At 34.3% G+C, this 17,110-nt stretch overlaps 2 protein-coding genes across 2 annotated transcripts in view; one reads left to right on the plus strand and one right to left on the minus strand.

Moving 5' to 3' along the window:
• Positions 1–2: 2 nt before the first annotated feature.
• LOC143348273 (uncharacterized) lies at positions 3–16,518 on the minus strand. The gene is made up of 15 exons (XM_076778311.1): positions 16,386–16,518; positions 15,563–15,697; positions 13,894–13,986; positions 12,594–12,758; positions 12,367–12,501; positions 10,783–10,988; positions 10,481–10,524; positions 9,650–9,746; positions 9,143–9,403; positions 7,119–7,340; positions 6,683–6,964; positions 6,338–6,494; positions 2,951–3,267; positions 2,328–2,556; positions 3–139 (listed from the first exon to the last, which is right to left on the minus strand). Exons 1-14 carry the CDS (start codon positions 16,474–16,476, stop codon positions 2,359–2,361), a joined length of 2,403 nt encoding a protein of 800 aa, XP_076634426.1. The 5' UTR covers positions 16,477–16,518; the 3' UTR covers positions 3–139; positions 2,328–2,358.
• Positions 354–17,110, plus strand: part of LOC143348299 (ras-like protein family member 10B) — a 124,785-nt gene continuing 108,028 nt past the window's right edge. Inside the window, exon 1 of the mRNA XM_076778370.1 lies at positions 354–2,255. The gene's annotated coding sequence lies outside the window, so the exon portion shown is untranslated. The remainder of the gene's footprint in view (positions 2,256–17,110) is intronic.

Raw genomic sequence — 17,110 nt, forward strand, 5'->3', positions numbered from 1 at the left:
GGTACCATTCCCCATCGCGGTTGTAATATTCGACAACCTCCACCACTTTCTTGCCTTCCCTTCTGCCACATACCTGCTTATGGAAATGACTCGGGCGAGCTGGTACCATCTCAGTATTTCTTGGTACCGATACCATTACCTAGTATACATACACACGTAGAAAAAATAGTAAAAATATTACGTGCCACCACTCCGTGCCCCATCGATCATTTCGACCATAAAGACGGGCAAAATTTCTTTCAAACGAAACGTTTCGAACGAGGAATTCAAAGTAAACAACCTCTTGATTTCTTTACACAAAATTTTTGTATATTTCTCGATGAAGAAATAAAAATTTAAACGTTACGAACGAATGATACGATCGTTGGTCTCGATTAAAAGTTTGCACATCTTTGTTGTATATTTAGGGATTTTTCAATTTGGGTAATTCGTAAAGCAAGAAACAATCGATAATTACTCGGAAACGAAGCTAATAATAAATCGAATTTTGTAGAAGATATTAACGATTTTCGAAGATTATAAATTCTGTTCAATCGCGATGTTCGTTAATAATTAAAGAACGATAATGCTTCACCGATATTGTTTTGTAAATAATGTATATTCTCGTATGCTCGAACGCGTTTTCGTCGAAATTTAATGACAGCGATCCCGAAAGAAAGTAATTCCCGCGGTGGCGGATGTGTAACATGGGAAACTTAATGACAGAGAATTAATGACGGCATGGAAATATATACTCCGTGTTATGTAAACTTTCTTACGGTTTCTTTCGTGCTCCATTTTGGTTTACACTTTCGGTGAAATCGGTATCATTTATTACCGTTTGACGATGGTTAATCCATATTTAGAATTGACATTACGAAATTTGTCAAAAATTAGAAGACGATAATATTCTCACGTCTATCGAACAGTTTTATTAAATTATTTTTTAATCAAGAACCTAAATTGTTTCAACGATCGGTGAGAATAATTGCTAAACGATTGGTTAGATTGGTCGTTCAAGCTTCACAAAAAATTTAAAAACCAATTCTTTAAGCATAATTTATAAAATTTTTAATTTGAGATTTTAATTTTCGAGATGAAAATCTACTAATCTTATATTTTCCAAGTGCATTATACAGGAAAAATTTTAATGGGGGATTCTAGAGGCCAAAATAAGACGAAAAGCAAGAATACCAATTTGTTGATGGAGGCTTCGTTAAAAAGTTATTAACAATTAAATTCAAAAATTTCAAATCGTTCTGGAAAAATTATTTTCAGTTACAGGGGTCAATTACAATTATTTTTGGTGGATAGATATACCCCTGAAATCCTACCCACTTTCGAGAAAAAAATTCGAGTAGGTATTGAAATTTTTCGACGAAATTAAAAAATTTCAAATCATACTAAAAAAATTATATTTAGCTACAGGGGTCAATTTCAAGCATTTTTGGTGAAGAGACATACCCCCGAAATCCTACTCACTTTCGAGAAAAAAATTCCTTACCGAAAATCTAATGTGAGGCCAGAAATGGTTCCCTGAAATTTCATGGAAATCTTTAAAACGTCATAACTTCTGAACAGATTGGACGATTTTAATGTTCAAAAAGGCAAACGACGCGTATTTTAGTGTAGAATATGAACAAATCGTAAAAATATTCGAAAACTTGTTTCTTGACCACGTAAAGTTAGAAAAACCCCATAAACTCCATAAACCCCATAACTCCTACAATAGTGAATATATTTCAATGAAACTTTTTTCTGAAGCAGAGCTCATGGGTACCTACAAAAAAGTATTAGACAACTTTTCTGTAGGGTGTCAAACAAAATTACTAAAAATGAAAAACGAATTTTTAAGAAAAATCAACAAGGGGTAGGGTGCCTAAATTTTTCGCCGAAAAAAAAAAATTTCGAATCATTCTAAAAAAATTATTTCTAGATTCTGGAGTCAATTACAATTATTTTTGGTGAATAGACATACCCCCGAAATCCTACCCATTTTCTAGAAAAAAAATCGAGAATGTGTGAAATTTTTCGACGAAATTAAAATATTTCAAATCGTTCTGAAAAAAATATTGTTATCTGTGGGGGTTAATTACAATCATTTTTGGTGAATAGACATACCCCCAAATTCTTACCCATTTTCTAGAAAAAAATTCAGTACGGTCGGAACTTTAAACGTTAATAACTTCTTAACGAAGCCTCCATCAACAAATTAGTATTCTTGATTTTCGTCTTATATTAGCCCCTAGAATCCCCCATTAAAATTTTTCCCAAGGGTGGCCGAATACCCTGTATATTAATATTGTTTAAGATTAAAATTTTCCCCCAACTATTCGTCTTGGAAGTACCTTTTAATTTTCAAACGAGGCCCTGTTAAATCTATTTTCCACGATCGATCGTGGATCCTCTATCGTCGCGACTTTGTTTCTCATTCCCTTTAACGTGACTTATTCTATCGTCTTCGTGCACGTAATCTTCGACATCATCGCCAAGACCGTAACTGGGTATATCATAAAAGGTCTCAGATTTAGCGTCCTTGTCTTGGTAAATCAATTCGTGTGTCCCTGGATCCTTTTCCTGATGGTGAAATTTAAAAGAACCGGTTTATCTCACGGGTTCAACGCGAAACATTGAAACGTTGCAACAATAATTCACGATTCCCTCGAAACAATTCCACTTTAATCGTACCTTTGGTCGATGAAAATATTCTATTATATTCTTCTTAACAATCTCTATTAGACACGTGTACGAACAATTTGTTTTGCAAAAAGCTACGATCGTTTAAGAATGAGTTATACTAGAAGCAAAACGAACAATTGTCTCGAAAGGCTAAAACTATTAAAAAAAAAATTATTTTTAAACGCAAATCACTATCCTTTCCCTAGAGAATTTATAGTAATGATGATTACGGTAAATTCGATGGATTGTATTCGTTTTCTCGGAACCTTTATTGGAATTACGAAATACGTACCTGTTGAGGATCTATAATAGATGAAATTTGTTTGTTTCGATCCCGATCCGTGTTGTCAGGGCTATCATCATCAGGGGAAATATTCTTCGATTCCATCGTCGAAGCTTTCGACTCGTAAGGGGTAATTTCAACCCCTTGAAACTCGTGAGCCTCCACGAGTGCGTGTTTTACCAAACTTTCATCCGTATTCGGTTCCGAATTGTTCGAAGGATCCTCACCTTGGTCCATAGCTTCCATTAATGACTGTATATATGGCAAAAGGGTCTCCTTGTTCAGTTCGAAGAAAAGATTCAAGTCCACTGTATCGTTGTCTTCGTCTGAAAAATATTAGCGTGACATTTGGTCAAATATTTTGTATATAACTAGCTTCGTTCGCACAGGAAACCGTTTAGATCCCTCGAAAATTGATAGTTTCATCATAAAACCTTTTGAGCCCCCATTCACCTCTATAGAGTTTTAATTTTATGTCATGTCGCCATCTTAGATTTCAAAATTGATACAAAATTGATGAAACATGATTGATAAAAATTTTTTTAACGACATCCGTATCGATATTTAGGCCACGAACAAAATATGTCCCATACAAACGTTGCAACCCCCTTTCACCCCTTCAGAGGTTGAATTTTTTAAAAAATCGAAATAAGTGTTTGATTAATTATGTCAAAAAGCATTAAGACCAAATTTCAAATAAATTTGACTACAAATAAAATATTCATACAAAGGTTACAACCCCCTTTCACCCCTCCAGGGGTAGAATTTTTTAAAATGCTGAAATATGTATTTGATTAATTGTGTCAAAGAACATTAAGACCAAGTTTCAAATAAATTTGACCACAAATAAAATATTCATACAAACGTTACAACCCCCTTTCACCCCTTCAGAGGCTGAATTTTTTAAAAAATCGGAATAAGTGTTTGATTAATTATATCAAAGAGTATTAAGACCAAGTATGAAGCAAAATATGTCCCATACAAATGTTTCAACCCCCTTTCACCCCTTCAGAGGCTGAATTTTTTAAAAAATCGAAATAAGTGTTTGATTAATTATGTCAAAAAGCATTAAGACCAAATTTCAAATAAATTTGACTACAAATAAAATATTCATGCAAAGGTTACAACCCCCTTTCACCCCTCCAGGGGTAGAATTTTTTAAAATGCTGAAATATGTATTTGATTAATTGTGTCAAAGAACATTAAGACCAAGTTTCAAATAAATTTGACCACAAATAAAATATTCATACAAACGTTACAACCCCCTTTCACCCCTTCAGAGGCTGAATTTTTTTAAAAATCGGAATAAGTGTTTGATTAATTATGTCGAAGAGTATTAAGACCAAGTTTCAAATAAATCTGACCACAAATAAAATATTTCTCATACAAATGTTTCAACCCCCTTTCACCCTTCCAGGGGTAAAATTTAAAAAAAAACTGGAATAGGTGTTTGATTAATTATATCAAAGAGCATTAAGACAAAGTATGAAGCAAAGCTGATCACAAATAAAATATTCCTCGTACAAAGGTTGAAATGTCTGACATGAAAATTATAAATATAAAACGTGTGGTAATTATATTAATGTTATAAGTTAAAGAATTGAGCAATTATTAGAGTAACACGGGATGAAAACAACAAAAATGTTAAATTTTATGCAAGTCACGATCATTTTTATAGCTCCAGCTTTGCATACGAAAATTTATGCTTTCCTGGAAGAGTGAATATTGTTTTCCTCGTTGCCTATAAAACTAATGAGCAAATGGTAGATGATCTTGCGAAGTGCAACCATAAAATGACCAAGGCTATCGGTATTATCTACCCAAACGTGAATACTTAATTATTTGGAAAATGTTACGTAACAGTTCTACTGCTGACGATACTGTTGTTCAACATTGTCATGATGATACCAAATAGAACTCTGAGTAACAGAAAATCTCTTCAGTATCCTGATAGTCATCTAAAATATAATGAATAGTACTGAAATAATTCTTGAATTTTTACCGTTTTAAATTATTTGAATCACAACTGATAATAAACAAATTTTTAACAGTAAATAGTGCATTTTATTACACTTGAAGATTTTCTAAAATTATTCTATATCACCTCCAGTAATAATAATAAAAATGTGACGGGCGATCGACTACAAAATCGATCGAAAATCGAAAATAAAAACATTTCTTACGCATATCATTTTTTCTTTTTTCGTAAATAAAATAATTCGTAAGTAAATCGTAAATATGTATTGAAAAAATGGATCTCACGATTGCGTCACCAAACGTGACTTTCTAAAAATACTGAATTAATTATGTCTGTCTGAATGTCGAGCAAGAATTAGTGAAAACCAGAGAGTATATGTAACAGTCTCACATGTGACGCTAATTAAAATAATTCCTTGGCCAAACCGGGCGTGTCGAGTCGTGGGGGTCACGCAGAATGGTCGCCAGTGACTTTTTCTGTATTTTTCTATCGCGAACGGTCAACGGATACGTCTGAATTTAATTCGTTAAACTAATGACGTTAGATTCCTCGATCGATGGCCCGCGGCAAGTAACGGTTCGCATGTAAAAAAACCGACAAATCTGAGACACACGGTATGCAATAAAAGAAAGCAAACGCTGTAGTTTCACGTGAAGGAACATCGACATGTTTGAAAAATAAATATAATTTGCATAAGGGTAAAATCGTCGTAACTGTTTATCGTTTGGTTCCATCAGCAACTCGTACATTTCTCTTAATTTTCACGAAAACATTAACATTAAAAAAACAGTCAATTTTTACTCGTACAAGTTATTCGTGAACTTGTTAATTCTTTAAATAAAAAGTTTAACTTTATTTTCTGTTAAAACAGTTTTGAAGAACCGTGTATTCTTCGATAGATATTTTAAGGCAAATTATAAAAGTTTAAACTATCTTTTTTTATTTGTCAGAGCTATCGAAAGAATTGCAAGTTATAATTTTTGTAGAATTCTTTCGTTTCGCTAACGTAGACAGAAAAATTTACCAAAATTTGTGAGTCATCGAGTCTCGAATCTTTTTCCTGATTTCTTTGTCTCGAGTTAGTAAGGTATTTTAATAGTATGCTATTTTTACTGCTGTAAACACAGACGAAATCGTTCCAATGCAAGCAGTGCACGAATTTCTTTTGGCTGACAGCTTAAGAATACTAGTTTTTACGCTATTTGTGATACCAATTTGATCTCCGATCCCATTAACGAGAAACCAGCCCCGCCCAGGCTGGCATAACTTCCACTTTTTTCGAAGCAAAACAGAAGTTTCTCGAATTTTTATTCTGCTTTGACGAAACGAAAGTTCTCCGTTCGTTTAAAAGTTTTACCAAATATTTTGTAACTTGATTTATGGAATTCTAAGAAACTGTAACGATGAAGAGACCTTACCTAATTTGTCGGAGGTGTCGATGATTTTTGGTTCGAAATTATTTGTGACGTTTATCGCATAAGAAGAAACATTGTCTGTGGAGTTCTTGTTCGTGAATAGATCTTCGTAGTCGTGTGTGTCAGTCGCGGTGCTCGAATCGTAGTTTTTATTTGAATTCTGAAATGAGAAAATCAGAAAGTCGATTTTTCATTTAATTTCGAGCAAAAAAGGTAATAGTTTGGTTTCAAGCTTGTATATCGACTGGATTGTAATTTGTAGAAATACATATATGGTCTAGAACGATGAACTTATATGATTTATATCCGTATTCTGTTGCCAGAGATTTCATAATTTACAGAACTTACGTGTTTATGATTTTGCTGAGCAAATTTGTGGTCCAATGCCTTCTTTATGTTTTCCAACGAAGAAACTGGCAAATTTTTAATCAACTTCTCTATAAAATCCATGGAAATATCGTTGGAATAGCGTGTCTCATCCAACGATGTTTTATTTTCAGTAACGCCATACTCGACGAAATGTCTTTCATTTTGAAAAGATTTCCCACTAAAATTTTCGTCCATTCCGATCCACAATGGCGGAGGTTCTTCTTTATCGAACGACAGGTTCGCGAACGTCTCTGGAACAATCTTAATAAACCGATTCTTAGAATTCGAGTTTCCTTCGACGAAAGCAATTTCGTGTATTCGGTAGAATATTCTCGTTGAAAATTGTTTTACGATCAAAGTAAATGTTTCGAACGACTCCCGGTGCTTGCAAAAGCTGAGAAATGAAAATACTTACGAGAAAGAAATTATTTTTCTGCCCCTTCGATGCATCGTTGTTGTCAGAAATTTTTCTAGGATCATTTTGTAAAACACGACGGGACTCGAAGTCGTGATCGATGGGCTGAGGGTTGCCTGGTCCTTCCACGTTTTCCACAGGAACCATATAATACGATTGACCATTAGTATTCGTGATCGTTGGTAATTGGCGAGGTAGAATTTCCTCCTTATAGACAGGTTTCTCCAGAACGAAATTGAAAAACATTAGATCTCTTTAAATCATTGAATAAAAATCGTTGTATGCACCAGAAGTCGACAACGATAAGTAAAAATGAAGGTAATCCTAATACAACAGCCTCTTGCAATATTTTTTAAACAGTTAAATTCATTAGCAGAAAGTAGACAAGTTTCCTTTAAACGATATTTTCTCTAGGTCGCACTATTTTCAGGATATCGAGAGAAATATGTTTCTCATCCCCAAAATTGGGGGCTGATTTCACCCCCTAGATATACAGGGTGTTCGACCACACCTGGGAAAAATTTTAATGGGAGATTCTAGAGGCCAAAATTAGATGAAAAAAAGGATATCAATTTCTTGATTGAGACTTTGTTGAAAAGTTATTAAAAAATTTCAAATCATTCTGAAAAAATTATTTTTAGTTGCAGGGGTCAATTACAATCATTTTTGGTGAATAGACATACCCCCGAAATCTTGCGCATTTTCGAGAAAAAAATTCGAGAAGGTGTGAAATTTTTCGACGAAATTAAAATATTTCAAATCGTTCTGAAAAAAATATTGTTAGCTGTGGGGGTCAATTGCAATCATTTTTGGTGAATAGGCATACCCCCGAAATCTTGCGCATTTTCGAGAAAAAAATTCGAGAAGGTGTGAAATTTTTCGACGAAATTAAAATATTTCAAATCGTTCTGAAAAAAATATTGTTAGCTGTGGGGGTCAATTGCAATCATTTTTGGTGAATAGACATACCCCCGAAATCTTGCGCATTTTCGAGAAAAAAATTCGAGAAGGTGTGAAATTTTTCGACGAAATTAAAATATTTCAAATCGTTCTGAAAAAAATATTGTTAGTTGCAGGGGTCAATTACAATCATTTTTGGTGAATACACATACCCCTGAAATCCTTCACACTTTCGAGAAAAAAATTCATTACTGAAAATATAATGTCTGACCATAACTGTCTGTTACCCTGAAAATTGAAAAGATTCAAATCAATATAAAAAAATTATTTTTGGCTACAGGGGCCAGTTACAATCATTTTTGGTGAATACACATACCCCCGAAATCCTTTGCACTTTCGAGAAAAAAATTCAGGAAGGTGGACAAATTTTTCGTTAAAAAAAAAAATTTCAAATCATTCTAAAAAAATTATTTTTGATTACAGGGGTCAATTGCAATCATTTTTGGTGAACAGATATACCTTCGAAATCCTACGCATTTTCGAGAAAAAAATTCAGGAACGTGGACAAATTTTTCGTCGAAATTAAAAAATTTCAAATCATTTTGAAAAAATTATTTTCAATTGAGGGGGTCAATTACAATCATTTTTGGTCATTAGTCATACCCTCAAAATCCTACCCACTTTCGAGAAAAAAATTCGAAACTGGCGGAACTTTAAACGTTAATAACTTTTTGACGAAGCCTCAATCAACAAATTGATATTCTTGATTTTCGTTCTATTTTGGCCTCTAGAATCCCCCATTAAAATTTTTCCCAGGGGTGGCTGAACACCCTGTATATCATAACTTGTGAAATATTTTTCTAAGATCAATATTATACTTAAATCTCATTAAAATCGGCGATTAACGAGTGATGTTCTTTGTTAGTTTCGAAGATTTAAATTGAAATGTTTGCAAAAAATTGGTCCATCAGAAAACCGTCACAAATACTGGACCTCCCTCTTATTAAAAAATCTGTATTTACAGTTCGTGTTTGCAATCTGCTATGTGCAGATTGATTGTAAATACACTTTGATGTTGTCATAATAAAAAAAGGAATATTCAGTAAAGATTGCATCCTTCTTACCAACTTATCGTGAACGGGAAATCGATTTTCTATTCGACTGCGCGTTACATCGTTCTGTGGTCGTTCAAGTCCTGGAATTATCGGTTTCTCGCGTTTTTTATCGATATTATCGATGTCGAGGGGTCTAGGATCGATCGATGCACGCAGCCATTTTCGAAGTTCCTCGCCACGCGACGTTGAAGCCAGAGTTTCCTCGATCCATGCGGAGTACGCGCTAGAACCGAGACCATCCTCGATGGAACGAAGCCAATCTTGAAATTGCTGAAAGTAACAGGTCACGAAAAAGCTTTTAATGAAAAACGTCGGCCTCGCGAGACACGCTTATCGGGAATTCCCTGATTTCTACAACCGCAGTACCAACCAAAGAACACATCCCAACTTCGTAAAATACTTTTTAGCAAGAATTTAATTTCTTCTCCGTTTGGTACAGAGGATTAAATTGTTAAGTAATAATCTATGATTCGAAGTTCTATTAAATATTCGATCGATCCAATTTAGTTTCCATACCTTGAAATCCCTTTGTCCCTGGGCGTTTTGTATCCAGAGCTCGATGGCGTCCAATTCGGTCTTCGAGTTTAGGTGATTCAACCACGGATGAGGCATTCTGCGTGGCACTCGGCGTTCAAACAGACATCATTACGTTAATTGAAGCTAGTTTGGTTAAGCTTTGAAACATGCACGGATTTACTAATAACGTCGTTCAAGATTTCTCAATCGTACGCTCCGCGAACCCTTAAATGGCTGCTCGAATTTCATCGAGATTTAATCGAAACCGTGAAAACGATGAAACTTTGAAAATTCGGAATTTTATTTCCCCGTCTGAAACCAGTTTAGACAAAATATCGAATTTAAATTGAAAAATCGATACTTTTTTTATCAACTTCTTTGTTATCCCTTAAAATTCATTTCGGTTTCTCCGATCCATTCGTGTAAATAACATATTTTGTACATTTTTTATAAACAAATAAACCGTCTATTATCGTTACGTATTAAAATAGTTTAATAATTTCTTCAATTTTCGGGTTCTCAAGATTCCTTCATAAGTCAATGTTTTTCAATGTATATTCAATGTATTTAAATGTAAATGAAAGTTCAAAATTCCTTTCAAAATGTAAAACTTTCTTCCGTCTCGCTACACCGCGAAATTTAAAGAATATTGTAGCGATCTCTGCAGAACATGAATATACTCGACATATTCGTTTCCTCGCCGATAGCGACTTCTCTTTTTCCAATTTATGGAACGTCGAAGGGAATTTTTCATCCGAGAACTATCTGCAGAAGAATCTCCGCGACGGAATTCACGGTGCGAATAACCGTGAACCGAATCGCGGTACTCACTTCGTTGTTTCGTTAACATTTCCTTGACTCGTATCCGAAGGTACCTGTAAAATAAAAATATCAGGCTATTCGACTGCATTTTCTGCAATGAATATAATTTAATAACCTTATGAATCATCAAAGATCAAACAAAAATAGCAAATTACAAAAACAAAAATAGTAAACGTAATTTATATCAATTAAATTGCATTCGAAATCTCTAAGCTCGCAATTTTCTTTAAGTAAGAACTTTCGTTTATCGAAACCTTCATTATCAGAACTGACAAAGGAAAGATGGTGAGATTCGTGTAATACGAATATACCTTGGCGTCTGTTTCAGGAGGTACTGTACGTTGGTCACCATAGTTCAGAGATCTCCTTGAAAATGGCGAAGAATAATTTTGCAATTCCACGTCGCAGGTTCTTCGAACTTTACAGTCGTTAGTATCGCAGGGCTCCATCACTTTTACGGAACATTTCTGCATTCGTGGGCATATCCAACCGCGACAGTGCTCGTTCGTTGTCTCTTCTGCGAAAACACACGATTCTTAATTGGAAATGTTCAAAATAAGACGGAAATCAAGAATATCAATTTCTTGACTGAGACTTCATTAAAAAGGTATTAAAAAATTAAATCAAAAAATTTCCAATCATTCGAAAAGAATTATTTTTTGTTACAGGAGTCAATTACAAGCATTTTTGGTCATTACACATACCTCCGAAATCCTATCCACTTTCGAGAAAAAAATTCCAAAAGATGTGAAATTTTTTGACAAAATTAAAAAATTTCAAATCATACTAAAAAAATTATATTTAGTTACAGGGGCTAATTACAAGCATTTTTGGTGAATAGACATACCCCCGAAATCCTACCCAATTTCGAAAAAAAAATTCGAGTAGATATTGAAATTTTTCGACGAAATTAAAAAATTTCAAATCATACTAAAAAAATTATATTTAGTTACAGGGGTCAATTACAAGCATTTTTGGTGAATAGACATACCCCTGAAATCCTACCCAATTTCGAGAAAAAAATTCGAGTAGGTATTGAAATTTTTCGACGAAATTAAAAAATTTCAAATCATACTAAAAAAATTATATTTAGTTACAGGGGTCAATTGCAAGCATTTTTGGTGAATAGACATACCCCTGAAATCCTACCCAATTTCGAGAAAAAAATTCGAGTAGGTATTCAAATTTTTCGACGAAATTAAAAAATTTCAAATCATAATAAAAAAATTATATTTAGTTACGGGGGTCAATTACAAGCATTTTTGGTGAATAGACATACCCCTGAAATCCTACCCACTTTCGAGAAAAAAATTCGAGAAGGTACTGAAATTTTTCGACGAAATTAAAAAATTTCAAATCATACTAAAAAAATTATATTTAGTTACAGGGGTCAATTACAAGCATTTTTGGTGAATAGACATACCCCCGAAATCCTACGCACTTTCGAGAAAAAAATTCTTTACCGAAAATCTAATGTGGGGCCAGAAATGGTTCCCTGAAATTTCATGGAAATCTTTAAAACGTCATAACTTCTGAACGGATTGGACGATTTTAATGTTCAAAAAGGCAAACGACGCGTATTTTAGTGTAGAATATATAGAAATTATAAAAATATTCGAAAACTTGTTTCTTGACCACGTAAAGTTAGAAAAACCCCATAAACTCCATAAACCCCATAACTCCTACAATAGTGAATATATTTCAATGAAACTTTTTTCTGAAGCAGAGCCCATGGGCACCTAAAAAAAAGTATTAGACAACTTTTTTGTAGAGCGTCAAAGAAATTTATTAAAAAGAAAAATCGACGAGATTAGAATACCCCATTAAAATTTTTCCCCCAGTTGGTCGAACGCTCTCTATATTGTTGAAGCGTTTGCAATTACTCTGAGCTTTACCTGTCGATACGCAGTCCGGCACGTGTTTGCAGGACGTGTTCGAATTCGAGCAGTTGTCTTCCGGTCTCCGTAAGAAGCACTCGAATTCCGACTGGCAAGTCAAGCTTCGACATTTGCCAAACCAGACGTGCACTTCTGCGAAACGTGTCAATTTTTATTCTTTCATTTGGTGGCGGTAACGATGGGAAGCTATATTGGTTAGTGACAGGGCGAGTGTTACGATTAACCTTTGTTCTTGGCGCAGCTCCTGAGCAGTTTGCAGGGAGGACTGACGCAAAACGACTCTCGAAGAATGCAGTGGCTCCCTTGAGGACACTCGAAGCCAGCACAGGACGCTGGACCCTCGTGGTACTCCTTCCGGGACACGCATCTTGCTATCTGTTGCTTGCATTCTGGTGAATTAGAAGCAGTTTAATTATTTTTTTACTCTTTAACCCTTAAGTGGATTATTGGGGCCCTCCAGAAGTCTAAACTAATATTGTATAATACATATCAACGTAATTATTTTGAAAATTGAATCCACCATTACTATTTTTTAAATGCTCAAGGAACTTGTTGCTTGCATTCTGGTAAATTAGAAGCAGTTTAATTATTTTTTTACTCTTTAACCCTTAACTGGATTATTGGGGCCCTCCAGAAGTGTAAACTAATATTGTATGATACATATCAACGTAATTATTTTGATAATTGAATCCACCATCACTATCTTTTAAATGCTCAAGAAACTTGTTGCTTGCATTCTGGTGAATTAGAAGCAGTTTAATTATTTTTTTACTCTTTAACCCTTAAGTGGATTACTGGGGCCCTCCAGAAGTCTAAACTAATATTGTATAATACATATCAACGTAATTATTTTGAAAATTGAATCCACCATTACTATTTTTTAAATGCTCAAGGAACTTGTTGCTTGCATTCTGGCAAATTAGAAGCAGTTTAATTATTTTTTTACTCTTTAACCCTTAACTGGATTATTGGGGCCCTCCAGAAGTCTAAACTAATATTGTATAATACATATCAATTTAATTATTTGAAAATTGAATCCACCATCACTATTTTTTAAATGCTCAAGAAACTTGTTGCTTGCATTCTGACAAATTAGAAGTAGTTTAATTATTCGTTTACTCTTTAACCCTTAACTGGATTATTGGGGCCCTCCAGAAGTCTAAACTAATATTGTATGATACATATCAATGTAATTATCTGAAAATTGAATCATTATTTTTTAAATGCTCAAGGAAAGTTGATTTCCATTTACCAATTTGATATAACTCAACATTAAGAAAAATAAGTCAGTTCAGATTGAGAGTCCACTTAGGAGTGAATCTGTATTTGAAATTTTTCTTGCTTGTAAAATATTATTAAAGTTCGATGTGATTTAATTATCTTCTATTAAGTACCCCAATAAAGAATAGCCAAAGCGTTGTCTATTATTTTTAATTAAATGCACCGTGAATTTTCTAATCTTTGTATCATTTATACGTAGAAAGATCCAAGTATTCAAATGACTTTTTAACGCGTAATACTCACTCTCGTCCCAACGACACCGTCGAACCTTTAGCATGCACACATATCCGCGGCTGCAGCGTACACTGTTACACGTGGAAGGTCCTCTCAACGACTCTTAAATCATGCAATTTCTACATCATCAGTCATTTCATTATTGCTCAATAGGTACGCGTAGAAACCTATCAGAGGCGAATAGGCATCTCAAACGCACTTAAAGTGGTCCCAGAAAACTTAGAGAATTTAGAAAAAAAATATTAGAAACCTATCAGAGGCGAATAGGTATCTCAAACGCACTTAAAGTGGTCCCAGAAAACTTAGAGAATTTAGAAAAAAAATATTGGAAACCTATCAGAGGCGAATAGGTATCTCAAACGCACTTAAAGTGGTCCCAGAAAACTTACAGAATTTAGAAAAAAAATATTGGAAACCTATCAGAGGCGAATAGGTATCTCAAACATTCTTAAAGTGGTCCCAGAAAACTTACAGAATTTAGAAAAAAATTATTGGAAACCTATCAGAGGCGAATAGGCATCTCAAACGTTCTTAAAGTGGTCCCAGAAAACTTAGAGAATTTAGAAAAAAAATATTGCATTCAGAAGTCTAATACTTCATAATATTTTTCCAAACATGCTATTCATATTTTTTTTTTTGTTCTTCAAAGAAACGTATATCTACAGATAAAATAAAGTGAGAAATAATTTTGCAAGAATATTTCTATAGACACGACGTGTACTGTGAGAGGCACTTAAATAAGCAGGCCCCAGATTAAATCAGAAACGCAAAGGAAACTGTGAAACTTCTTCCAGAAGATTGTGAAAATTCTTCTCCCGGGATGAAAAGTTTCCAAGCGATGATGTATGAATTCGAAAGGACGAAGAAGAAAATTCACTACGAAAGGACTCGTTGTACTCTTGAAAATCTGAAATTTGTTTCTTCGTACTTTCGGGGGGATGAACTTTTCGCGTCGCGGATCAAGTATACGATGAAATATTTTTAAAAATTTACCATCGTGGTAATTTTAGGGAGATTTAAATTATCTGGGAAGTTCGATTTTCCTTTCTGCTGGATAATCTGGAGTTTAGCGTATTTTTATTAATAACAATGGTGCAGAGCTGGGTGAAATACTATTTTATAATTTATCTTAGATCGTGCATCTATTTTTGAAAATAAAATAATTTTATTTCCCTAACTCAAAGTGTAAAATATATAATCTAAAACGAAGTGCTTTTTCCTCCCCATTGCAAACCTACATTCGATGGAAAAAGATAATTAGTTTCTCCGTCTGTGTATGTTTATCGATTGCACAATTTATTTTCAAGCTAAGGACAGTTCGAAATGCAATAATGCCTTAAAATTCAAAGGGAAATTATTTTATACTTAAAATTTTCAAAATAAGATATTTCAATAGTTTCACAATTATCAAAAATAAAAATATTCAAAATGAAGTTTCATTTTACGTTTGAAATACTGTTTCATTTCAATTTTAAAGTGTCTGTTATTTGAAATAGTGTACGAGATAGTATTTCCACGAATGTTACCAAGCTCTGAGTACAAAGTAGAGATCCATGGGGTTAAAACGAAAATTCTTCTTCGATGCTCGCGATTGAATTGTCAGTTAACGATCTTGTGTTTAATTTCAGCAACGAAAGCCGATGTAATTTTATGTACGTACGTTCTGTAAGCTATTTACCTGTTCGGGATTTAGCGCAATAAAGCATACTGGGGCACGGAGGATCCTTGCATCGAAATTTCCGGTGCACGCAGGCGTCGTCGTTTTCGCATTGCAAATACGCACACGCCCTGTAGTTGTTATTACCAATGTTACCTATTGTTCGGTATAAAACAATACATTTTACCAACGTTGCTTATGAGAATGTCCTCTTTCGAGGGATACGTACAGTTACGTTAAAAAATAATCAACCAGCCATTCAGTTCCCTTTTGGCAACCGAATTATCTTTGCAGCTATATTTCTATTATATCTTAATTACGCGTTAATCTTGGCATCTTCGAAACAAGCTCAGAGAGATAATTGGAGATTATTTTGTGATGCATTTCTTTTCTTGTCTTTCGATATATTTCGATAAATTTCAATTATAACTCGAGTTTTAACACATTGACTGCCACGTCACCCACATATAGGTGACACTAGGGAGCTAAAAGAATTCTCAAGATTAAATGTTAAAGAAAACAAATCCAAATGTGACTCTTGAATTTAAGCAAATCTGTGAAAGTAAGTTCTATGAGGAATTATGGCTCTGCTGGTTACCAAATGTTTGAAAACAAAGTTTCGTTTTCGTGGGCAATTTGGGGGGTTTGGTCTGGCACGACTTCTTTCATTTTTTAATAAATTATGTAAACGTTTACTGGTTTGAAGCGACGATACCACGAATTTGATTACAAATATTCCGAAACTAATGGTTGTCGGTAATTTGTCCCATTTTTAAGGGTTACTAGGAGTTTCTTTTTTTTCATCGATCGAATATCCGAGAAACGACATCGAGGTTTTACTCACCTTTGATCAAATCCTGAAGACGTACCCTCGTAATCAATAGGAACAGAACGAAAAACGTAAAGTGTTTAATGTCGACGAGTTTCCGTTCCATGGCGATAGGAACAATCGTGGAACGTGATATCAGACGATGCTCGATCACGACCGCACCTGAGGCAACTCTGTTGACGTAATTGCTCCTGGCAAATCGTGTACCGATATAAACAGCGTAACCAGAGACGTCGTAACAAAGTCAAACGCGATCACGAGCTCGATTCTTTCAACGCGTCGACTGTCGACAGTTTTCAATGTCTGCGATTATTTTCGTGAACATAATTTCCTCGAAACAATACCTTCTTCGTAGAACGGAAATTAAAATTATATACAGAGTGTTGGGCCATCCCTGGGAAAAATTTTAATGGGGGATTCTAGAGGCCAAAATAAGACGAAAATCAAGAATACCAATTTGTTAAAAAGTTATTCACAATTAAATTCAACAATTTCAAAACGTTCTGGAAAAATTATTTTCGGTTGCGGGGGTCAATTACAATCATTTTTGGTGAATAGACATACCCCCGAAATCCTACCCAGTTTGGAGAAAAAAATTCGAGTAGATGCTGAAAGTTTTGGGTAAAAAAAAGGACTTTCGAATCGTCTTGGAAAAATTATTTTTAGTTGCAGGGGTCAATTTCAAGCATTTTTGGTCAATAGACATACCCCTGAAATCCTACTCGTTTTCGAGAAAAAAA

Source organism: Colletes latitarsis, chromosome 11, assembly GCF_051014445.1.
Source record: "Colletes latitarsis isolate SP2378_abdomen chromosome 11, iyColLati1, whole genome shotgun sequence".
NCBI classification, from domain to species: domain Eukaryota; kingdom Metazoa; phylum Arthropoda; class Insecta; order Hymenoptera; family Colletidae; genus Colletes; species Colletes latitarsis.